Below are 23,718 nucleotides of genomic sequence, written 5' to 3'. Positions count from 1 at the left end.
CGTACACGGGTTTACACACCTCGTACGGGATTCTAGAGCATTGCCGGAAGTTTCTCTTCACACAGTTCACCGCAAAACTTGCCGAAGAGCGTAAACAGGACCGTGAAACTTTTTATTGGTGGTCGCTTGGGCGTCGTGACTCCGCGATCTCGTCGATCGGACGGCCGTTTCACTGCGATGGCGGGAAAGTTCCATGGTTTATCCTTTTTTATTGTTAAAAATTATGCACGGTTTTTGCGATGTTTTAGTTGGATGCGGCTGAGAATGTTGGTCGACCCGAATGCAAAAGTTCCAGTGAAAGTGGTCGCGAGAACTTTCGCGTCTGGGAAAACGGAAAAGCTCGTCTATCAGTGCCTCGCTGAATTAGGCCTACCCAGTGGGAAGGTGCGCAAACATTCATTCCAGCAAATATGCACAGTGTCTCTCACCGGAAGGTGGCAGACATTACACGAAGCACAAAACGAATTGCTATTTAACAGCTTAAAAATTTATATTAGCGATACATGTATTAATAATAGTCACATTTAATTGGCCAAACAAACTATAGACTTCAAATCCATGTTTATTATACGCATATTAATAGAAAGCAAGAGATATGTCTTAGAATTCAATAAAGAATTTTTCAACTAGTAGTAGGATCTTTCTTTATATTCTAATTTTTATAAAATCTATCGCGAGAATAAAACTAGCATAAAGGTCGACAGTCACTTTATGGATAAGCATTGAAAATTTTTAACAATTTTTTAGTTAGCTGAGAATTAGAAAAAACGTAATAAATAACATTCGAGATACGACTATTTTATAATTGAATAGGAGGTGACCTTGCTATTATCAGACTACGATCATGTTATTATTTCCTAGTTTCAATTCTTTGATTGCTACAACCATTTTATAAATGCTTATTCGATTCTTGTCAAACAGATTATTAGTTTTACGATAGTTCGTGAAATCCATAAATGAAATAAAAATTCGAAATTTCCAGAACGACGTGATCGAGCCGAATGACTTCACTTTCGACGTGTTCTACGCGCTTTACCACAAAATCTGTCCGAGGAACGACATCGAAGAGCTGTTCCAGTCCATGTGAGTACAGGGCGCGCCGATAAGGGTGGATGGGTCGTTCGATGATAACGATCGTTCGTTTGCTTGGTGGGATTCCAGCACCGAAGGCAAAGCAGACACGATCAATCTAGAGAAACTGGTCACGTTCCTGAACGAGAAGCAACGGGATCCTACGTTGAACGAGATCCTCTATCCGCTGTACGACGAGAAGAGGGCCATAGAAATCATAAAGGACTATGAACAGAACGAGACGGCACGTAATCAAAGTAAGAATTCCATTGCCAGGGTTTCCGTACCGGTTTTCAGGGCACCGGGCGAACGGCCGTTGCCAACAGCGAATATTCCGGGGAATATATTCCGTGCGTCGCAATAAAATATAAAATGGAAGCATTGTCCGCCGGCCCATTCAACGGAGATCAAGCAACGAAAGCAGAATGCATTGTACTCCCTGTTCCGAATAGCGTTCCCCTTGGCTTGAGAGGGTTAAACCAGTATTCGAGATCCAAATTCACTTTTCCGCGTTTTATTTCACTTATAAAATAAATGCGACTCGATATTCGGCGCTCTCCTTCGGAAACGCAAATGTAGAATCGAGATACGAATCAGAAAGCGTCGACGATTCAACGAAACGCGCGTTATTTCGAAATTCTAACCACTATTCAGAAACTGCTTTTCCGATGAAATTCTATGTCATACGATCACAACAAGAATACGGATTTCTATGCATTAGTACCACGCGCAACTGTTCGAGACACGTGTATCTTAACGAACTCGATTTGAATTTTATTTTCTCCGCCAGATGACAATCTATGGAGGTTGAAATGTGTATAAAGATTCGCGATCGAATTCTGTGTGCAATTGAAACAGATCTAAAGATAGCTTAATCACCGGAATGCATCATTTGTTCGAGGAGCCACTCGACTCTCCAACATCATCTGTCTTGTGATTAGTTTGCAGTCTATCTTAAACCGCATGTGGAATTGTGTCATCTTTATCATCCGGAAAAACTTTTATTACCAACAATGAGACTATTCCACAAATTTCAAATTTTGTCTGGCCTTATTTGCCGTACCGGTTCGACAGCTTAAAAAGTCATATCATTTTAGACCTGAAGAATCGTAACTTCTGACAATGTTCCAAAAGTTGTTTGTGACACCTTTTGTTCAGCCTAGTGAAACACGACCGCAAACTTTCAAAGCTGATTCTTCTGTTGTGACCAAACCGGTATAACTTCTTAAACTTAGGCTGCTCTTTGTACCTCGAAAACGACATCCTTTTAGAAGCAATCGCATCTTTCCAGAAACGATGACGAAGGATGGTTTCATAAGGTACCTGATGTCCGATGAGAACGCGCCCGTGTTCTTGGATAGACTGGACGTCTATATGGACATGGACCAATCACTAGCGCACTATTACATCAACTCGAGCCACAACACCTACTTGAGCGGCAGGCAATTTGGCGGCAGGAGCAGCGTTGAGATGTACCGACAGGTGTTACTAGCTGGTTGTAGGTACGTGGGTGTAAACTATCTATCAGTGAGTCAGAGGATCCAAAAATACGGTTACATCAACAGTGATGTAGATTTCCAACACCGCAAAATGTGTACCATTGATCCTATTTCGTGACTGACCAGTTGTTCCGTTTTAGACAAACTGATCCTTTGTTTTTCATCATTAGTAGCCTGTATCTACCTCGAACCTAATAGTTGACAATATTATCACTAAAAGATGCGTGGAGTTGGACTGCTGGGATGGCAAAGGAGAAGACGAAGAGCCAATCATCACCCACGGCAAAGCCATGTGTACAGACATTCTGTTCAAGGACGTGATATACGCGGTGAGAGACACCGCGTTCGTTACGTCCGAATACCCTGTCATCCTCAGCTTCGAGAACCACTGCAGCAAGAAGCAACAGTACAAATTAGCCAAATACTGCGACGAGATTCTAGGAGACTTGTTGCTGAAGGAACCCCTCAAAGATTACCCTGTAAGTTCCCATTCGTTATCGGTGTTATTCTACTCGGTTGACGGCAGAAAATTCCACGGACAATGCTTGCTCACCGGCGAATGTTTTGACGTGCCTCGATCGGGAGCTTCGATAACAAGAGAACCGGCTGCGTCAATCGGAGTCCAGATTCTGATCGGTAAACACAGCGCTACATTGTTATCGGAGCCCTTATCTCCGGCAGCTCAACATGCACTACCTCCGCCGCGATTAGATTAAACTTTCTAAACAATGATAAACGAGAACTCCCGACAACAAACACAACCGCTAACGCGTGCCGATATTGCGTTTCCATAACGACAGCTGGAGCCTGGCGTGCCTCTACCACCCCCGAGTATGCTAAAGCGCAAAATCCTGATCAAGAACAAACGCCTGAAACCAGAAGTGGAGAAGCACGAGCTGGAGCTGTTCTGGCAGGGCCAGTTCGTGATCGAGGACGAGGTGAAAGAGGACGCGAGTGCTCCGCCAGTGGTCGCGGCGGTAGTCGAGCAACAATCGGTAAAGGTAACCCTCGTAGCGAGCATGATCACCTAATTTCCGTTGTCCAGTGTCCAACACGGCGACGTTGTGTTTCACGAAACTTCTCGTGTTCCCTAGGAAGAAGTAGCTGTGCCCGAAGCTGTCGTCGCGTCGACCACCACCAACCAACCGCAGGCTGGCTCTGCACCGGTATTAGGCGACAGCTTAGAGTTGGCAGTGGTTCAACCGTACACCGGAAGCACCACGAACGTCCACCCGTGGCTCTCGTCCATGGTCAACTACGCCCAACCTATTAAGTTCCCGGGTTTCGACGTTGCCGAACGTAATAGTCAATTTGTCATAATGATCACCAGACTGCGGTTGATACGAAATAGCATTTTCTGCACCGATTGCAAGCTAAAGGTCGACACGTTTTAAAACGAAACAACTTCTTCAAAATTGCACGAAACGATTTCAGTTTCATTGAGATGATTGAGCTAGTTTGCTAGAGAATATATATAAAATGTTTGCAAGAATGCTAATAAAATGATTGCGTTATTCAAGTTCTTTATCTGGACATATAATCAAAATTTGAACAATGTATTTCCATTTACATTGCATTTATCTGTATACGTACATTTTTCTACGATTGTCTATCATTTTTTAAGAAGTTGATTAAATTGGCAGTAATGATTCTCTTAAAATTGTTTTGTATTTTATATTCATGTCACAAATATATCAAATCTAGTCTACCATTCCTCCCAATAACGTTTATTTATGCTATAAGTAAAATTAGTGGCACTAGCGACGATACCCCCAAATTGACGCAATACTGGATACACCCGGTTACGAATAAATGAATTGACGGTTCGTTTCATTTGCAGAGAAGAACATTCATCACAATATGTCTTCCTTCGCCGAAACTGCTGGCCTGAATTACCTGAAAACCCAAGCCATCGAGTTCGTCAATTACAACAAGCGGCAAATGAGTCGGATTTATCCGAAGGGCACTCGGGCAGACTCATCGAATTACATGCCACAGGTAATTCTGGATAGGTCAAACCCGGAGGAACCACTGGGAACGTTTTCGTTTAACGATCGATAATCGGAAACAGGTCTTCTGGAACGCTGGATGTCAAATGGTGTCATTGAATTTTCAAACCGCGGATCTGCCAATGCAACTGAACCAAGGAAAGTTCGAGTACAACGGATCGTCCGGATACCTTCTGAAGCCGGACTTCATGAGAAGGGCTGATCGAAGCTTCGATCCTTTCGCGGACTGCCCAGTGGATGGCGTAATCGCCACCCAATGCAGGGTTCAGGTATTTCATAAGAAATGTAAAAGGCCAACATCGATTCGCAAGTAAACTTCTGATCATCGTGCAAATTTTGCAGATTATTTTGTAAAAGTCAGAATAACGACAAGTCATTTCTTCCACTGGAAGATTATTCCAATAAGGGTTAAAGTGTCCTTTATATTACTAGAGTGTATGACGATTCTTAACCCCTTGCATTACCGCTTCTTTCATGCTATGACGATTAACACTTATTCGTATTTAATCATTTTCCTAATAGGACCAGACAATTTTTGGTTCTTGTATTGTCTTTGTTTACCTTCGTTTCAAAATAATAAAAATAAAATATTCACGAAGAGTCTGACTTATTATTGTAATTTCTTCGATTACTATGAATAATATAATAATTTATTGCTAAAAATGTAACCGTTATATAAGTAAACACACTCAGCTTCATGTGTACACGATAAAAAGCTTATATAGAATGGAAAATATTTTAAAAGTAAACCAGAAGTTTTTCTTGGAGAATATTTGTTACGCAATTCATGCCTATAAGTAATGGTAATATATGTATTTGTGTGCATTGATTACGAATGTTTTGTTCGACGGAGCAGGTAATAGCAGGCCAATTCTTGTCTGATAAGAAAGTCAGCACGTACGTGGAAGTAGAGATGTACGGTCTACCTACAGACACGATCCGCAAAGAGTTTCGAACTAGGGTGGTACCAGCGAACGGCCTGAATCCCGTTTACAATGAAGAACCCTTTCTATTCCGAAAAGTGGTTCTGCCGGATCTGGCAGCATTGCGATTCGCGGTTTACGACGAGTCGAACGGAAAGCTTCTGGGCCAGCGGATCGTCCCTCTAGACGGTCTACAATCAGGTTACCGGCACATATCTCTGAGAACAGAGGCGAACTTCCCGATGTCTCTGCCTATGCTGTTCTGTAACATCGAGAACAAGATCTACGTGCCTGATGGTTACGAAGGTCCGTACACGTTATAAATAAATCGTTAAGTTGAACAAAGACAATGAATTTCTATTTAAATAATAGTATGACTTTCGATTTAAGTGTCTGAAGAAACAGAGTAAACATCTGTGTGACTCATGTTTCTCGCAATTTACACTGCAGGTTTTTGTTCCGCGTATAGATCAATAGTTTAACGATAAGCTTATGCAGATCGATTATTTCTTTCGACTGAATTTATAGGACTCATGGATGCGCTGACAGCACCTCGGGCTTACAGAAAACCGGAGAGCATGTCGCAGAACAAGATGAGGGGCCTTGGAATAGAGAAGAGCGACAGCAGAGGTAATGATTCCGCGCCCGCTCATCATCGTGAGCCACCTAAACCCAGAGGCGAGTCTCTGTAATTTATTATTCTTTCTCGGATATTCTGCTGACAATACGCGCAAACAATTGTCCAACGGTACGGAACAATATACATAGAAAACTCCGTCGGTTACAGAGGAAATGAAATTCGACCCCATCACGGTGGAAGTACTGCGCCAAGAGAAAGGTTATCAGAAGGTGCTCACTAAGCAGCAGAAGGAACTAGAGTCCCTAAAGAAGAGGCACCAGAAAGACAAACTAACCGTCCAGAAACAGCATTGCGTCGCGATAGAGAAGATTATCAAAGGCAAAAAGTACGTAACGCCGCAAAGTGAACTATTTGGGTTCAAAAGCTGGCTAAAACACGGTCTAAAAGGTTTCATTCAAAATTAAAACTGTTTGCTTTCTGCGTCAAATGAATGTACAGAAAACAATATTCCAATATTTTTTCTGTTATTTGATTTATTGAAGCGTTATATTCTATTAAATATGAAGTTTTTGTGATACTGTTCACTCATTAATGATTGTTACATGTCGAATACAAATCTTGCCAGCTTGTTACAGTGGTTGTTTAGATAAACGAATACTTTACCTACGATTAAATATTATGTTCTACATTAAACGTATTAGAGTAATTAGAGATGTTGAAAAGTTAGCAATACTTCAGTAAAGTACATTGCATTTCGGACAATTGATATAAAATTTTGTTATACATCCAAGTTGGTGCCAATGCTTGGTTTGATATTAAAATTAGTATGCCTTTCTGTTCGTGATACAAAATTAATTAAGTGCAAACAAAAACAGACATATCGTATTCATAAACATTTATAAAATTATTTGTATGTTTTTTATCCTATACATTTTTTGTGATACTGTAGTAAATAATGGCATTATTACATTCGAGAAGCAAGAAAGTAATTTTGGTCAGCTTTTAAGGCGATATACTCGACTATGCGCCATTTTGTTTGGCCCTAATCTCATGAAACTCACGTATCTGTTGTTCCACTTGCAGCAAAGCGCAATTGTCAAGGGATCCGGTTGTCCGCCGTGCTGTTGCCGATCAAACGGATCAGTGGTCTCGATTAGCCACCAGGCAGCGTCGCGAGGAACGCGAACTGATTCGTAATCATTTGGAGGAACGACGGAACGTCCTGTGTAAATTGTGCGTGACCGCTCAGATGGTTCAGCAGAAGCAGCTCTCGGTGCGTCACGAACGCGAGATCAAAGAACTTAACGCTAGGCAGGCTAGGCTGTCGGTGGAAAGCATGAGGGAAGTTATGAACGACAAAACTTTGAAGACTCGGGGAATTAAGGAGGGGAGACTTAGGGAGAAGCAGCAGAACAACACTAAGAAATTCATGGAAGAACGAAGGATCGCGCAGAGTATTCAGAACAGGGAGAAGGAGAAGCTGAGAGTAATTCATGAGAAGCAGCTGGAAGAATTGCAAAAGGACATGAACGCGGTACGAATTAATATTATTAAAATAACTAATCTAAACTTCGTGCAATCGCATTGTATACATCTTGGCGTTTCAAAATATATTAAAAAGCTCTTGATTACTTTTCAAAGTAAGATTTAGACATTCTAAAAATCCATACTCGAGTATTTTACAGTTTGTGATACATGTAATTATTTAAATCAATGCAAATCTAACACAATTTCATTACTTCTTATATGGGTATTACTGTTATAATTTACATGTCGGCTTTAATATTATTTTTCGATGATTTCTACCATTCGAACTGCATTTTTTTAAAAATTAATTTAATGAATAAATTGTAGGATATCGGATGTAAAGGCCGGAATGTAAGAAAATTGTTGTTGCAGATTATGGACATGTATAAAAACGAGGAGATGGAGTACGAACTGGCCCCGAAAACCGAATTCTACGTGTGATGGCCGCCGCTTCCCGTCGTCTATTCGTCCCTCTACGACTGACCGGTTGCAGAACAGTCGAGGTGCTGCGTTCAGAGTATCCGCATACAAACGTTAATTACAATTGGAATTGGGATCAAGCCCCGTCGGCCGACGTTCTCGGACCCGTCGACGTTCGCCTCGTTGAGTCCAGAATTCGGACCGCGTCAACGTCCCGAGAACCGAGAGCAAACGGAGAACCTCCGCGTTAATCGTAACTCTAGTTCATTCTCCTGGATATTTTTTTATAAGAAGAAGCATCTTGTAACTCTCCATACTCTCCGTCGTCGCACGAGCAAGTACCTAGACTAAATAAGGGAGTCAATAAAAACTAAAGTGATCTAGTCAAGTTCTTATATTAATGATAGGTATATATTTATTATACGTACGGTGTGCTCGGTTGAAACGCACACGGTGCCCCGCAAAATAAGGACACTGGCCTACGATTCAGTAGAGAATGCAGCTCCGAGAAGAGGAAGAATATAAATGTGTCTCGTTCTACTATTATCTCTTATATCGTTAAGTGTAATTTGCCATGTAATTTTTAGGTTCGACTGACAAAAGGTAGTTCTATTTTATCGAGCGAGGTAAGAGGTAGCCGTAATTACGATAAAGTGACTCTAAATGTCTGTAACTCGCTCCTAACAGGATACGAGGTCAATGTTCGCGAATAGAAGTTGTCATACGAGATTTCGCAAGAATAGCTTTTGGCAGAATCGTCTATTACATTCGACGAGCCCGTGTCGCTCAGGTCTGCGTTCGCTGCTAAATCCCGGACCCATATTTTTTAAGGAGCCCGTATACTTACAATCATTCCTCGAACGGTCGACAGACAGATGGATCAACATTGTCGGATTCCGGACAGGTTGAAGAATAATTGCGCGTATAGGTTTGAACCGATCACGCCGTCAGCACAATGGAAGCGGGTCGCGTGGAGCTAGCGTGCCGCTCGACTCGGCGATTTCAATATTTTTCGATTGTTAACGCTATTATCGAATTCTATCGTGCGATGTGAATGGGCCGGAACGACTGTGTGTGCGCGTGTGTTTGTGTTTCATTGCCTAAGGCAGAGGGGAATCTCTTTCTCGTTGCTGCGACGATTCCTTCGCTGTACTAAATGTGACGTTCGTGCAACAACAAATAAGATAATGCTTTTACGGTCGGGTACGATGGCGTAGAATAAAAAGTATTATAATACAAGCCCCGCGTTCTTCAGTCACGATCGAGCAGGTACTCGTTTCGAGAATCCTTTCTTTTCTTCCGCCTCGAATGAGTACTCTCGCGCGAATGGTCCAAATAAACTGGCAAACAGCATTGTATATAAATTAAGAGCAGAGAGGAAAAAAACCCGAAAGAAGAGCCTAGCATAATGATTATCACGTCGTTGTTTTCATTCTAATAATGTTATTTACATAAATGATTACATTAACCTATGTTATGTATATATATGATATATATGATACATATATATATGATATATATATGGATATAAAAGGATAAGGAAAAATAAAGAGATCGCTAGCTCACTAAATATATTTGTCGTCTCTTCGATCGATACTTTATTTTTTGCAGTGTGTTGGTACAACTTGAATCGTGAATCGTGACTCGGCGGTGTTGGAGAACGGTCTTAATTGCAATTGAGGCGGTTAAATCACTTCCACCACGTGGCAAACGTGGTTCATTAATTACTCGTGCAGTATTAATAGAATCTCGGTGCTTGGAAATTGAAATCGTGGCTCAGATGACCATAATTTTGAGCCCTGAAGTTCGGTTGATTCGCGCCGATGTCGCCAAAGGGAACTAAAAGTGGATTAATGGAATAAATCAGTAATTTAGTACGTTTGATGTCTCGATTGGAAATTACCTCCTGCCAAATGATTTATATCCTGTCTGCCGCCGACAGGAGCTTGATTCGGGAAGAACTCACTTCCAAGACCCAAGTTCCCTTCCGGACCCCTGTAGTCCCCGAAGAACGGGGCTGCACCTCCATTTCCTTGTGGGTTATGGTAGGATGAGGGGTCGTTATTTGGAAAACCACCCTGATAGTTTTGGAAATATCCTTGGTCAGTTACTCTTGGTATCCTTGCTGCTTCGCAAGCAATGGCGACCATAAGACACAGCTAGAAGTTTAATTTCAAATTGATTTTTTCACCGTCCCCGTTCACAATAGACTTAAATTTAAAAAAACTGGCACAGTAGAGACCTCCTAGTATTTGTTTTTACAATATTCTGGTATTCAAACGTTCTACTACGTAATCATTGTATTATTTAGATAATAGAGTATAGATAATAGAACGCGACAAAAAATAAACCTTCAAATAAGAGTCTCTACTGTATTTACAAATTCAACATCATTCCTCTTACATTTTATTCCTGTAGAGTATATATACGTTCAGTTTAAACAAATTGAGCCATAAAGTTTCAAGGAAACTTTCAAATAACCAACTTTAAAAATTAAACCGTATGAAAATTACTCATACACGAATGAACGAATAAAAGTTCTTTAAAACAGATATTATTCCTTAGAACTAAGTGGATTGTAAATTTTATAGCACTAGTGACGAAACTAAATTAGCAAAAAACAGAGCTGTAACATTGCTACAAACATTTAAGGATACCATTGATAAGAAATATTAAACATTGTTTTCGATGTGTCACAATTATTTTTAAAAAGAGGAATACATGACAATTTAATTTTCAGTCTTTACAGTTCACTCTTTTACATATAGATCTGCAGTCTAGTAATGGAATTATTCAACTAACAGATAAAATATCACATCAGTGCGTTGGATTATAAATAAAATAATGAAGTAGTGGATTACTTACAAGGTATTTCATAGCGAAGGCGGAAAGTGCACGGGATATCTTCTTGAACGTTGACTGAACGGGGTTCACCCGCGTGCATACGTTTTATACACATTGCAAAGCATGTCGAAAGCCTGTGTAAAAATCTGACTGGATGTTTACGCTCGTGTATTGTCATAGAGAGAAGAAAATCGGCGGTTTTAAAATCGCGAACCGTTTCGTCCCGCCAGCCCTACCTTATGCAATTCCCAACGTTGCGAACTCATGGCGAAACGACGATTCCTTGAAATAATCGAGCATCGGTTGGAAAGCTTGCCACGAAAGGACGACCTGCAATTAATTCCCTACTATTCCCTTCCTGGCGTTGGCTTGACGCAATCAGGCTGTCTGATAGAAGGCAAAAAAATGTCGTGAGTTGTACCGATTAACGTTCCGAACTTCCTTCGTTTCTTAATTAATCAAACGAAAGAAATGTTGCTGCAGGAACAACTAGATTGCAGCATCGACGCGCGTATTCATTAACACTTTGAAGTATTTCTTCACAGAGTAATTAGACAAGATGTACAAATGATTTTGGCGTTTAAAACATCTGTACGAATTAATTCTCGCCGAGTTTAGTAATAATTATGTTGCCTGATTAGTAATGATTAGGACATCGTTGCAAACATTATTTTGAATAATTTGAATTGTTTCTGCTAAATTTTCATTATGTAATGTTTTCGGTGAAAAAAGGATGCATGAACCGTACAGGTTATCATTACAAACTACTTGAAATCACTTTTACCATTTTCTAAAAGTGACATAAATTAAGTAATTTGATTGTAACTAATTCGAGTTAATGTTTAATCTAATTTAAACTTGCCATAAACACTATTGAACATTTTGTTGGTAACGTTGAAAAGAAAGAAATTGGTGTCAAGGATTAAAACCACAAATAATTGCTAAGACATAATTCCTCTGTAAATCAAGACCGGGACGTATGGTTGCCACGTAAAAATCTCGCTGACGTAATCGTGTCAGTCATTAATTTCTTCGTGCCAGTTATCGATTCTGCTTCTCGGTGTAGTTTCAAAATTCTTCGTACTGAATCATAGGGTGCGCAATGAAACAATTTTCAAACACCATATAGTGATCGGTTTATTGGTATATTCGTTTGCAGTTCTACTTGTGTGTTCCCTGCGAGAAAATAGGTTCATTCGTGCGTACCTCGCCTTCGGCGGTTGTACCAATTGGCGATGGATGGCATTACCATCCACTTTCCTGAATTCTAACGAACCTTTCCACTTAACGGGACATGTCTAATTAACTCGAAAGAACATAACTTTTAGAATTTTTTTCTGAAACGATAAATGCACTTCTAATTTAATGATGTCCTTATTTAGAACTTTATAAATACGTACTACTTATGGCAATTATTTCTCTGCAAAGTGGCGAACAGTAGCACCTGAGAGAGAGCGAGAGAGAGCGAGAGAGAGAGAGAGAGAGAGAGGCTGTTTCTCAAGATATTTATTACAATTTTGAAACAAATGAATTATTGCAAATTATACAACATATGTGGTGATAAATAAGGTAAGCGAATGTAACAAACTTGCAATAATTTTTTATGAAAACATGTTAAGAAGTCTAAGAGCTCCTTTGAGATGGTTCAATAAGGCATGACCTCTATTTTACAATGTTCAATGCTTAATATTAAAACAAAGATGTGAACTTTGTTTAAAATACTGCAAACTGTCTAAGCTAACCAATTAAACATTTGCCGATACAAGCACTGCAATGTTTGGAAAAAGACAGCACATCGAAATGTGTATTTGGGTAAAGTAGTTCACGCTTATACATATATATCCTGGACGAGCTTTCTAAGCATTCAGACTTTATCGCACCAGATGCTTTTACTTAACCCCTTGTATTACGATTCCTTTCGCGCAGCGTTGATTAACACTTATTTGTCCTTAATATTTTTAATAATAGGACCAGACAAATTTTGTTTCTTCTATTGTCTTTATGTACTTTTGTTTCTAGACTTTGATAAGAGAAGAATTTATCTTTATTTCGATGTAGAAGAAATTAATAACGTTCGTATCTAGTAGATCTTGCATGAAATCTATGTCACGAGCCTGACTCGTTATTATAGTGCAAGGGGTTAATCGTATCTTCGAGGAGATTACCAAACGATACCATTAAGAACTGGGAAAGTTGCACGGGACGAGCGGAAAGGTGGTGTGCGAATTCGACAAGATTGACACTTCCTTTTGTTTCTTGTTTTATTGTACAACCTGCGAAACGAGTGGCTCGCTAAAATACGCATGACTACGATTCATTATGGCTGGTAAAGATAACCGCGACATGGTTGATTCCGTTTGATGAAGCAAGCCTCGCGCAAAAACCTCGGATCGTTGCCGCTTTTCCGGATCGTTCAAAGCTTGACGATCGATCCACTGGATCGCTGTGCTGGCACCGTGATGTCCGATCCACGGACTGATCTACAGGCACCATGGTTTCACCGGCGACTGAATAACGGGCTGATGATGGACGACCGGCTGCGAGATCTTCACGTAGTTAAGCTGTGGTGGTGGCACGTGTACCACCTTTGGTTGATGATACTGAACGGGGTAACTGATCTGAGGCTTTTGGATCACCTGGGTGACGGGCACCTCGTATTTCTTCAGGAGAACCTTGGGCTGCTCGTACATCACCTTCTGCACCATGGGCGCATAGTAGACGGGTTTCTGGTAGACCGGGGCGTACGATATCATCGGTTTGTGGTAGACGGGTAGCACCACCTTCGGCTGGACCACCGGATGCACCACCGGCTGGACCACCGGGTGGACCACCGGTTTCACCACCACAGGAGGCGGAGCTGGCTTCACATATGTGATCATTGGCTTCGGAACCACCTGTATTGGCTGATGGTAGACCGGCATCGGAGGCGGGTGAACCACCGGTTTCACGTAAATCTGTGGTGGCGGCGAGTACGAAATCGGATGAGAGTACACAGGCGGACACGGGTTATGGTAAGACTCCCGTTTTGGCTTCAGCATCATGGCGTCCGTCATGGCCTCGTTGTCCTCCATCATGCCGTCCAGCATGTGCATCGACATCTCCGAGCGGACGCTGGACAGCCATATCAGGCATGGGATCTGTAAATTGCGAAAGTCGTTGTTATGGCTTGCAATACGACAATATGCTCCATTCCATTAGTCTATTACCCATCGATTTTTAATTCATCAAGTTTACTTGCGCGTTATCACAAAAACAAAACTGATCACGCGATCATGCATTTCGAATGCAATACGAATTGATAAATGGCAATACCTTATTTTAACACATTTACTTTGACAGTTTTGATCGACTTTTATCTTTTTCACCCCTTGTATCTCAAGGATCTTTCGATGATATCAACAACAACTCTAACTTTTAAAGCGACGATTTTGATTACCGAAAATTCTGTTTTGTGAAGGGAAAATTAGCTTGGTGCTAATGCAAATGAAAGAAGTGTTGCTCTTGTGCAACAAATTATGAGTATCTGCACGATACAGTACTAAGAGTTATGTATCAAACAGTGTACAGAAATGTAATGCAATGATACGCAGCTGGTAACGTTATTTAAATATTTGAATGCATTAATCTGTTACTGGAGCCAGATAGGTCATTCATAAGTTGATACTAATGTTTCGATAACCTTAAATCCTCTCAACCTCTTGCACTAAGACTCCTTTCACGTTGCATTGATTACCAGTTATTTGCCCTTAGAATTTTCCGTAATAGGATCAGATAATTTTTGTTTCTTGTACTGTCTTTATTTACCTCCGTTTCTAGTCTTTGATAACGAAAGAATTCAATTTGATTTAGATTTAAAAGAAATGAATAGTATTCATAGCTAGCAAATGTTGCATGAAATCTTCATCACGAGTCTGACTCGTTATTGTAGTGCAAGGGGTTAATATCTCTACTGTTATTTCACGAATATTATATTATATTTCACGAACCCACTTCTATTGTTAAATACTTAGAACAATCTAGATATAAATATTAACGAAAACTTTACAGAAGAAAGATTCGATGATCTAATTGCTGTACAAGACTTTTCACCCGACAGCACAGCAGCGTGCCATTTAACGTAACGATTCTCCGCTCAATTGAAGATTGGGTGAAAAGTTTAAATTGCAGTAATTTTAGTATAAGTGCCAGTGCTTCGCCCAGCAGTCGCGTTCTTTAACATTCACGGTAATCTACCGGCAATGAACATTAATTATCCGCACGCCTGCCTCCGAAGGCTGAGTTGCGAAGGAGTAAAGCGACGATTCTGCCCCTCGGTTTTGCTTACCAATAGCCTGAGCATGATTCACGAAGAAGACTGAGAACGATGGGTCCCGGATAAACGACGGATCTACTGTCCCGGGCGAAACTAGGAGCGCGTCGTGCGTGGCCGTAGGTTTTATAAACTTTTGCTCCACTTCAACGGGGCAGGTTTCTTACGGACCGAAGTCGAATGTGATTCCCTTAAGCGGCCGTAAAAAGCGGTCGTCGGTCGGGCATCTGTGACGCAACTTGGTAGCGCCCCGGTATTTCCTGAATAAATTCTGCACCTCGGGCATGGGCTCGGGTTATGCGGTCGTCGTTAGACAGGGCGTTCGTCATTTGCAACACCGTCGTCGAACAGCCATTGGCCGGTTTCTGGACCGACAAAACCGGAGGGCAGCTTCGTAACGGGGCCGATCGCCCTCAGGTGTTTCGCCTTCAGAAATTCGCCGGACTTGGGAAAAAACCGCGTCCCGATTGAAATATTTCCTATCACCGCCACCGTTGCGAGAGCCGGTTAATCATTCCGTGATCGATCGCTCCAGATCGAGGCGAAAACCATTTGTAGAACGACTAATATTGATGGAAATTATAATCGGGCATTAATAGATACCATTCCTTCACTTTCTATCAAAATGTTAATACTGCGACAGTTTCGACAATTTAGTGAGAAATTAGAAAATTAAATACTAAACGCAATTTTCATTACGTATTCTTGAATGACAACATATTAATCCCTTCGGGTACTTTGACGAGTCTAACTCGTGATGAAAATTTCTAGTAACAATCGTGAATGTTATTTTATTTTTCTTCGTCGACATAAAATTCCGTTGTCGTCGATATTTAAGCATTCAAATAAATCAATTTTCTTTCCTTTCAAAGCAGTTATTACAATCGAAGAAATTCTAGTTGACTATGCAGAAAATGGTGTACCAAGAGGTTAAGATGTCGGTTTTTCGCAAGAATGTTAAAAATTGGTTCGTAGATGTTATACAAGAATTTCTTGAATCGATATTGTCTACTAATACTTAGGGAATATATAGGTATTTGCAACTATCTGTCGTAATATGTCATTACAAGCTGAGATATTGTGTACATTGTTTTGAAAAGTATCATTTTAAAAGAATTTCAGAGTTTTACACTGCCATTTTCAGCTATCATTTAGGCCAAAAAAGGATGTACTTAAAATAGAATATACCTATATACTGAAAGAATATATATGAATCAATGGATCGCCGTTAACGACGATCGTCCATATCTCACCCACGAAGAAATGACACAGATCACTCTTAAATTGCAGTAGGCAGATGAGATATCAGTTGGTAGGGGGATAAGTTTCTCCGTGTAATCTATTCGTGCACGGGGAGGGTTTATCAATTCATTCATGTTAACAACTAATTACGGACGTTATCGCTACCAGTAAAAATATCAAGACATTATGTAGGTCAACGAGATCAAAATCTTCGATTTGTAAAATCGTCTACTTTTCCTTTCCCCGAGATAACGACGATTAAATTCATCGCACTCTCGGTAGCAGTCGGACGGAGAAAACAGGTGCCGGGGTGGGCGGGCTCTGGATCAGCGAAATCGTACGCGGCGTAAGTGACCTAATTAAGAAATGGTGTAGTACAAAGAAAAAGTGACTTTTATAGCCAGTTGCTCCGACGAACTCGCGATCGCACGACGCACTTTCGAAATCGTTCAATCATCCGAGTCCCGCTTCGGACCGTCCGATCATTGGAAAGGAATGCGCCGGCCAGTGACTGCAAGAGGCGAACAGGTAAATAGAACAACAATTTATTTCAATAACAATACATTAACTAGAAAACAAGTGGACTATGTACAGCGCAAAGAAACGATCGTTTCTCTCTAGTAGCTTTTTGGCTAGACGTCTTCGTGTTTGGTGTCGTCGAATGTGGATCAGTGTTTCCATCCGTGGCTCTTGGTTTGATGGTGGAATACGTGTTTGTAGACGGGCACGTGGACCGGGTACGGTTTCGGGATGGGCACCGCAAAGTGCTTTTCAACTGTCACCGGGTATGGTTTCTCGACCACGTACGGCACCTGCGCAACAATCATGTTTCAATGTCCCCTGCGCACTCGAATTTTCATAATGCTGCGTAATAAGAGTTGCACCAGTGTACGTTTCACAGCAATGTGATATTCAGGAGAGCCTCCAGCACGCCGGCAATTGTTAATGTTACTTTCAAAAGGACACTGAATACATTAAGATATTGAGAAGTACATTACGATTGTCGAGTTTGTGTTTAACACTTTGACTGCCATGTTATGATTCGCGAGATGTTATTATCAAGTTTATATATCTTGTATTGCAATCTACAACACGTATCAAAGTTTGTTCAAGCCGAAAAAGTGTAATGTATAATAATATGTAAAAGTACTATAGATACAATTTAACTAAAAAGTGATCTTGTTCTGCTTTTTGTTACGAACCTTGTCTTCTCTATTTTTATATTATGAAATAATGTGTTCTAATACTGCATGTCTTTTATGAACATTACTGTGGAAGTCAACGTGTTGACTTAACCTTTCAATAATGATCAAATCTTGTATAGCTCGTTTTGCAGAACGATATCTATATTGAGCGTTAAAACTGTTTTAAGTATACTCATTAATTTCACTACATTAAAAAAAAGTATGTATTCCAAAAATGTAGTATACAATTTAATTGGTGCGTTTAATACGAAAAATTGTTTGTGAATCTATGTTCAAAAATGGTTAAATTGTTTAAGATCTGGAATTGAAAACTGAATCTAATGGAACGCTAAATTGTTTGAGATAACGTTATCGTGTTTATTGAAATGATATTAAGTTTTAAAGTCGGTCACAGTCAACTAGTATCCGTGTCTAGAGCCAACTAGAGATTCGAATGTCATATAGGATGACAAATTTCACGTATCATAGCTACAAATACCTTTTTCTCGACTACATAAGGCTCGGGCTTCTCCACTGGGATCTCCACATGTTTGATGACTTCTACCGGGACCGGATGTGGCACTGGCAATTCCACCTGATATGGTTGAGGGATTGGTACCTTAATCTGCTGAGGAACTGGCACTGGGACAGGATGCGGTATCGGTATGGCGTATTTTTTGTAAATCGGTATTTCGACTGGCTTCGACGTCTCGTGATACGTGGAGCCTCCATGTTCCTCTTCGTAGGAAGCTGATGCTACCGCCACAAGAGCTGCCAAAATCTGCAATGATACAAAAAAATGGTTAAAATCATCGTCGTTGAAATAGAAACCTAACACATTTTATTCCTCGATTTTTTCAGCATTAACATTAGCAAGAAAATAGCCGTGAGAAGGTCGAACAAAGAAACAAAAACTTAGCCGATAACTCACGATGATCCTCATGATTTCTTATGGAACACAGCGATCACGCTCGAACGAATACAGACGTCGGAACCCGCAGTGTTAACTCGCCACGATCTGTTTGATACTTTCAAAGTCACGGCCAACTGTTTATATACCAACGTCACTTTCTCCCCTTCTCTTCATTACATTGACTCTTTCTGCCCGTCGTGTTAATCTGCACACATATACGATCACCCGGCGATTGTCTGCGTCGATATAACAACGAGTATGTCGACCCCCACCTCCATTCACCTTGCAAATACCCACGCAGAGAGACCCCATCTTTCTCGAAACGAATCTGCATAGCATCGCGAAGATCAACGACCGAAATGTTTCGCATCTCTCGCCGATTCTACGAAGCGGATTTTCTCGATCGTGATCCTTCGAACTCTGAAAGTTCTCTGAATTAATTGGAACCAGTGTAGCCAAGAATAATTATCCGGCGATCGACGTAATATCGGTCCGCGGAGTCGTAGAACCGCATCCTTATCCGTTCGCGTAATTACGCGAGCGAACGAAAGATATTTGAGAAATTCGCGAGTACCGCTCCCACGGATGCCAAATACAGCAGCCACTTTCGATTTTCACCATATCGAAGGTGAACGATACATTGTTCGTCGCGACTGTCACGGGGATTTCTCCGTACGTTTAATTATAAACACAATTAACACAAAGTTGGATCGAAGACCGGGCAGAGTAACGACACGGTTAGCTTGAGGTAAGAAGGCAGACTGACTTTATTTTGTACAAGGGTTCTTTTATATTAGTCTTATCGGTTTTGTGGTGAGTCGGTCGGAGATTGTAGTCATAGGATGAATCTATCGGGTGTGTCATGGTTCAAAGGACTTGGGAGGATGACTAGGAGGCGCGGGTTTGTTGTGGTGAGTGGCGAGATGTGTCACAGTTCAAAGGGCTAGGAAAGGATGATAGGAAAGGTAGATTGCGCGGGTTTGTTGTTGGTGAGGTGGCGAGATGTGTCACAGTTCAAAGGGCTAGGAAAGGATGACTAGGAAAGGTACGTTGCGCGGGTTTGTTGTTGGTGAGGTGGCAAGATGCGTCACACGACGAAAGGAAATCGCGACGGCTCGATTCAATTATCCCTTCATTGAGTGATTACGCGACTCGTTAGCCGGGCCTCCCTCTCGCGATTACCACTCGAATGCGATTAATGTTTTTGATAATCGGCGATGACTATGCGCAACAATCTCTATTGTATGCTAGAAAGAGAATACGCTCAGTCAACCGCAGCGAACACTGCTCGGTCGTGGTCTAGTTCACCGGTTTAGCAATTTGTAAATTACTGTCAGCCTGCTTGACTACAAGTCGAGGCGTTCCCATCTCTAGCAGACACGCGATCCTGAAGAGGTACAGCTTTCGCGCCGATGGTGCGAGCTCTGCGCAGTATTCGAATAATTTTTACCGATATTTGCTGCTTCTGTTCAGTCTGTGCGGCAAGAATTATTTGCTGCATAATTATTGGACGCACGGGGAGAATCCGATTGCTTAACACTTTTGATTGTCAAGCCGACAACCTCAAAAATTCTGTCAGACTAAATTATTTTATTTAATTAAATTAAAAGTGAAAAGTTAAATTATATGACACCGATTACTATCCCAATATTCATATAGTTTGCATATCCCGATGAAATTAGGAACATAACACGAAAATTCATTTTCAAATCTCGGTGAATAATTCCGTCATCCGCATATGGGTGATGTGGAGGTTAAAGTATTAAACAATGAATCAGAATTTATGTCATTAACAAAGGAATTTTCTTTGTATTTGAACTTTAATTTATTTAATTTTACAGACGACAAACTACTGAAAATAGACAACGTACGTTTAGCGAAAAGTTACAATTACTGTTATTAAATTAATTATTAAATAACTATTATTAAATAACTATTAGTAAATAATTAAATTTTACAATATATAAAAGTAAAATGAAATAGTTATCATAAGGAGCGGTAATAAATAACTCATGTGTTCGTTAAGGTATATTTATTTTTTGTAGTAGTGTTTTTTAAAGGCGTGCAACTTTTCCGGTTTTTGCAGAGAATGAACAAACATCTCAGCGCTACAGTTATAAAGTAATTCCACTCTTTAATTTCATTGAAGTAAAATGCCAAGAATAATCAACGTTTCACGAACTCTAAGTTGACTTTTTCGGTACAAGCTATCAGCAGTAATAACAGTGAAATGAGAATCGTAAGGTTCTTTCCTCGTGAAATACGAGTTTTCTTTCTTCTTTAGTAATTAGAAACTACTCAGATAACACGACTGCAACGAATGGCGCTTTAACATGCTGTTAATAAGATTTGTACAACCATAATAATGTTTAAAGAATAAGAAACTTTTGTATTTGTATATTCTAATGAACGTATAGCACGCTACTTACTATCTGATCTTGATGAATACGATCCCACCTTAATTACTATACTATGAATGCTTACGCAATTTCTGAATTCCATAATAATACCGGGTGAATCATTCAACTCACTCACTTGCATTTTACTTGTAAAATACATGCTCTATAAAAAAAATATCTCGAACAAAAATTCTTTTATATCAAGCGACGTATACACGGTAACAATTCCTTTTTGACAAAATAGAAAATGTGCATCTCTTTATATGAAACAATCTCTCGTTCGAAACACTTTTTAATATGTCTTTTACAAGAAAAATGGCGGTGCAAGAGTAAAATGACTCACTCAGTATATATAATAAACACTTTTACTGAATAATAATATGGGAATTATTATGAGATAATGCAATTTTATTTAAAGTCTGAAATAATTACATCAATGCATAAAACATACTAATTAGTAGATTACAGATTATTACACAATTTTCTGTGCCAGTTGCATGGCTGTAACGAATTTATTTTCACTCTCAATAGTTTCGGTAATGTGATAATAATACGACGCTTATATTGTTCACATTACGCAACATGTAATATTGATTACATGATATAAGTCCTCATAAATTTTTCGCGAGCTACAGAGACATAATGCTTTGCAGATTCGAACTCGTAGAGCTACGAGGTAGCATTAGTGAATGAAAAAATAAGGCAAAGTCGTAAATTCTACAGATCTCACTATCTCGCCGTGTTCCTAGATCTCCCACGAATGGTTAAAGATTTAACGCACGTAGACGGAACATCGAATCTGCATCGATCATCGCGCCGCAGATCAAACTTTCGAACAGACGTTCTCTCGGACACGTGGTAACGCATTCTATCCTCGTAAATGTGTTCGCCCGAGGCCGTGAAGTGTTCGGACAACAACCGGAGATACGTATACATTTGTGTTCGGTTTCGAACGCCACGGGGAGGAAGGCGCAGCCAGTCGTAGAGGGGTGTGGTCTCAGGAGAGAAGTCTCTCGGAAGATTCGAATCGTGCACGGTGTGCCGTATGTATCGGCGAGCGGAACAGTGAAAGTGTATCCCAAGTAAAAGTGGTTTCGATGCAGGAACGCCGCCTGCGCTGTCTCGAGCTCATTATGGTCAATCAAGATCGGGCGGCACGGCTGGTCTGGTGGCTGGTTTCTTTCCAGATCGATCGGTAACACGCCGGATGACGAGGAAGCGGAGAGAAAAGGTTACGCGCTTCCCTATTGTCCCGATAACGAGCAGGAAGAGGATCGCGATCCGACCAGCGGCGACCCAGTAGCGTTTCCTGTCCGATTATCCTCCACGATCTGCTAATTGAATTATTCGCACCGCTCGACGCGCGCACGCGAGCGCGTTTACTCGCTCGAAACGATTCACAACTTGCGCCGTTCCTACTTCCTTCTCATTTCTCTTTCTTTTTGAAAATCATTTATTAACAATATCTTCTACGAAAACTGGTAAAAACTTAACGAGTGTATAAAATTACAATAATAACAAAGTCAACATTGGCAACGAGATTGTCGTCGACAATATCGATGCGCTGTGCGGAGTCTTCATCGGACCGTTCGCTCTCCGTAATTAAATAATTTCCGTTTCCAGATAGATCTACAGGTGGGGTCAGTCCAGCGAGAAACGTCTCTCGAGGTCTGACACGCGTTGTCGAGTAGCTTAGTGCCATCCTTTGCCTTTCGAGGTGTAATGGAACACGTGCTTGTAGATCGGTACATGGACCGGGTACGGCTTCGCGACTGGGATGGGGAACTTCTTCTCGACGTAAACTGGATACGGCTTCTCCACGACGAACGGCACCTGTGCGAACATCGAGTCGTCGCTCGTTAGAAAAATCGTCCATGGTACGGAATCACCGCGGAATCGTGCGTTTCGCGAGCTGAGCAAGATTCGATACTCACATGCTTCTCCACGACGACAGGTTCAGGTTTTTCTATGGGAATCTCGACGTGTTTGATCACCTCGACCGGGTAAGGTTGTGGAATCTCAATGGGAACGTTCTGCGGCTGGGGAATTGGAATCTCGATTTTCTGGGGTATTTGAACTGGCACCGGATGGGGAATCGGTATCGCTGAAAGTTTATTAAACATGGTCAGTATCTCATATGCGACTCGGCTGAGTGTGCACGACAGTTATAGAATAATTGAAAATGTTCACCATATTTCTTATAGATCGGTATCTCCACAGGCTGGGATTTTTCCTCGTAGGTCGAGTGGCCGTGATCCTCGTCCAGATGGCCCGCGGAAGCCACGCCTACGAGCGCCACCAAGAGACCAACAAAAGCAATCTGTAAACATTCGATCGTTAATCATCCGTTCGGCTGATAAATGGTTACCCGTAAATCACTATTCTTCGTTTCTCTATCGAGCCTTTCCAGTCGTCCGCGAACAGGAAAAAAGGGGTCAGTGTCCGAGACCGTTTAGATTCAATTTTCTGATAAATTGACACCGCGCCCCGAATTTTCCTGTGACGTGTGCGACTGCAGTGCACGCGGTTGTCTTACGATTCGGTTCATGGCTGCAGATATTCGGGCGTGGGCGCGTGTCAATTGTCTGCGCAGAAGGATCGAGCGTTGAATGTCTGCGGTTCCAGAGCAGGGAGCTTATATACTAACATCGATTCCACCACCTTTCACTGATTCCTTCCGCTAGACCGTCGACCCTTTCCTGGATACAGTGAATCGGGTCTCACCACCCGCCAACCTACGGCCGAACTCTATTCGACGACGATGAATATGAAAGGTTCCCGTTTCATTTTTCACGCGG

The 23,718-nt window shown here is 41.1% G+C and overlaps 5 protein-coding genes across 10 annotated transcripts in view; 1 reads left to right on the top strand and 4 right to left on the bottom strand.

The window, feature by feature from the left end:
- Positions 1–9,883, top strand: part of LOC144468284 (1-phosphatidylinositol 4,5-bisphosphate phosphodiesterase) — a 31,732-nt gene extending 21,849 nt beyond the window's left edge. For 3 of the 6 annotated variants that reach the window (XM_078177636.1, XM_078177637.1, XM_078177638.1), the window contains exons 7-20: positions 249–384; positions 983–1,083; positions 1,162–1,328; positions 2,363–2,573; positions 2,791–3,049; positions 3,371–3,571; positions 3,665–3,869; positions 4,411–4,568; positions 4,642–4,848; positions 5,436–5,808; positions 6,031–6,180; positions 6,290–6,467; positions 7,166–7,616; positions 7,982–9,881. In XM_078177636.1, coding sequence (XP_078033762.1) covers positions 249–384; positions 983–1,083; positions 1,162–1,328; positions 2,363–2,573; positions 2,791–3,049; positions 3,371–3,571; positions 3,665–3,869; positions 4,411–4,568; positions 4,642–4,848; positions 5,436–5,808; positions 6,031–6,180; positions 6,290–6,467; positions 7,166–7,616; positions 7,982–8,050 — 2,866 coding nt within the window. In that variant the 3' untranslated portion in view covers positions 8,051–9,881. Of the gene's footprint in view, positions 1–248; positions 385–982; positions 1,084–1,161; positions 1,329–2,362; positions 2,574–2,790; positions 3,050–3,370; positions 3,572–3,664; positions 3,870–4,410; positions 4,569–4,641; positions 4,849–5,435; positions 5,809–6,030; positions 6,181–6,289; positions 6,468–7,165; positions 7,617–7,981 lie in introns of all 6 variants that reach the window. The other 3 variants (XM_078177640.1, XM_078177641.1, XM_078177639.1) reach the window with 3 other exon arrangements.
- LOC144468391 (uncharacterized) lies at positions 9,768–10,925 on the bottom strand. The gene is made up of 3 exons (XM_078177823.1): positions 10,895–10,925; positions 9,933–10,188; positions 9,768–9,868 (listed from the first exon to the last, which is right to left on the bottom strand). The coding sequence occupies exons 1-3, from the start codon at positions 10,904–10,906 to the stop codon at positions 9,768–9,770; spliced, it is 369 nt and encodes a 122-aa protein (XP_078033949.1). The 5' UTR covers positions 10,907–10,925.
- Positions 10,926–13,353: 2,428 nt separating this feature from the next.
- LOC144468390 (uncharacterized) lies at positions 13,354–15,212 on the bottom strand. Its single transcript, XM_078177821.1, has 2 exons — positions 15,198–15,212; positions 13,354–14,010 (listed from the first exon to the last, which is right to left on the bottom strand). The coding sequence occupies exons 1-2, from the start codon at positions 15,210–15,212 to the stop codon at positions 13,354–13,356; spliced, it is 672 nt and encodes a 223-aa protein (XP_078033947.1).
- Positions 15,213–17,050: 1,838 nt separating this feature from the next.
- LOC144468708 (uncharacterized) lies at positions 17,051–18,623 on the bottom strand. Its single transcript, XM_078178374.1, has 3 exons — positions 18,540–18,623; positions 18,108–18,389; positions 17,051–17,236 (listed from the first exon to the last, which is right to left on the bottom strand). The coding sequence occupies exons 1-3, from the start codon at positions 18,549–18,551 to the stop codon at positions 17,093–17,095; spliced, it is 438 nt and encodes a 145-aa protein (XP_078034500.1). The 5' UTR covers positions 18,552–18,623; the 3' UTR covers positions 17,051–17,092.
- Positions 18,624–22,612: 3,989 nt separating this feature from the next.
- Positions 22,613–23,468, bottom strand: LOC144469090 (uncharacterized). Its single transcript, XM_078179004.1, has 4 exons — positions 23,457–23,468; positions 23,111–23,240; positions 22,855–23,024; positions 22,613–22,753 (listed from the first exon to the last, which is right to left on the bottom strand). Exons 1-4 carry the CDS (start codon positions 23,466–23,468, stop codon positions 22,613–22,615), a joined length of 453 nt encoding a protein of 150 aa, XP_078035130.1.
- Positions 23,469–23,718: the final 250 nt, after the last annotated feature.

The sequence above is a fragment of the Augochlora pura genome, chromosome 4 (genome assembly GCF_028453695.1).
Source record: "Augochlora pura isolate Apur16 chromosome 4, APUR_v2.2.1, whole genome shotgun sequence".
NCBI classification, from domain to species: Eukaryota; Metazoa; Arthropoda; class Insecta; order Hymenoptera; family Halictidae; genus Augochlora; species Augochlora pura.
This window is presented reverse-complemented; position numbering and strand designations above follow the sequence as displayed.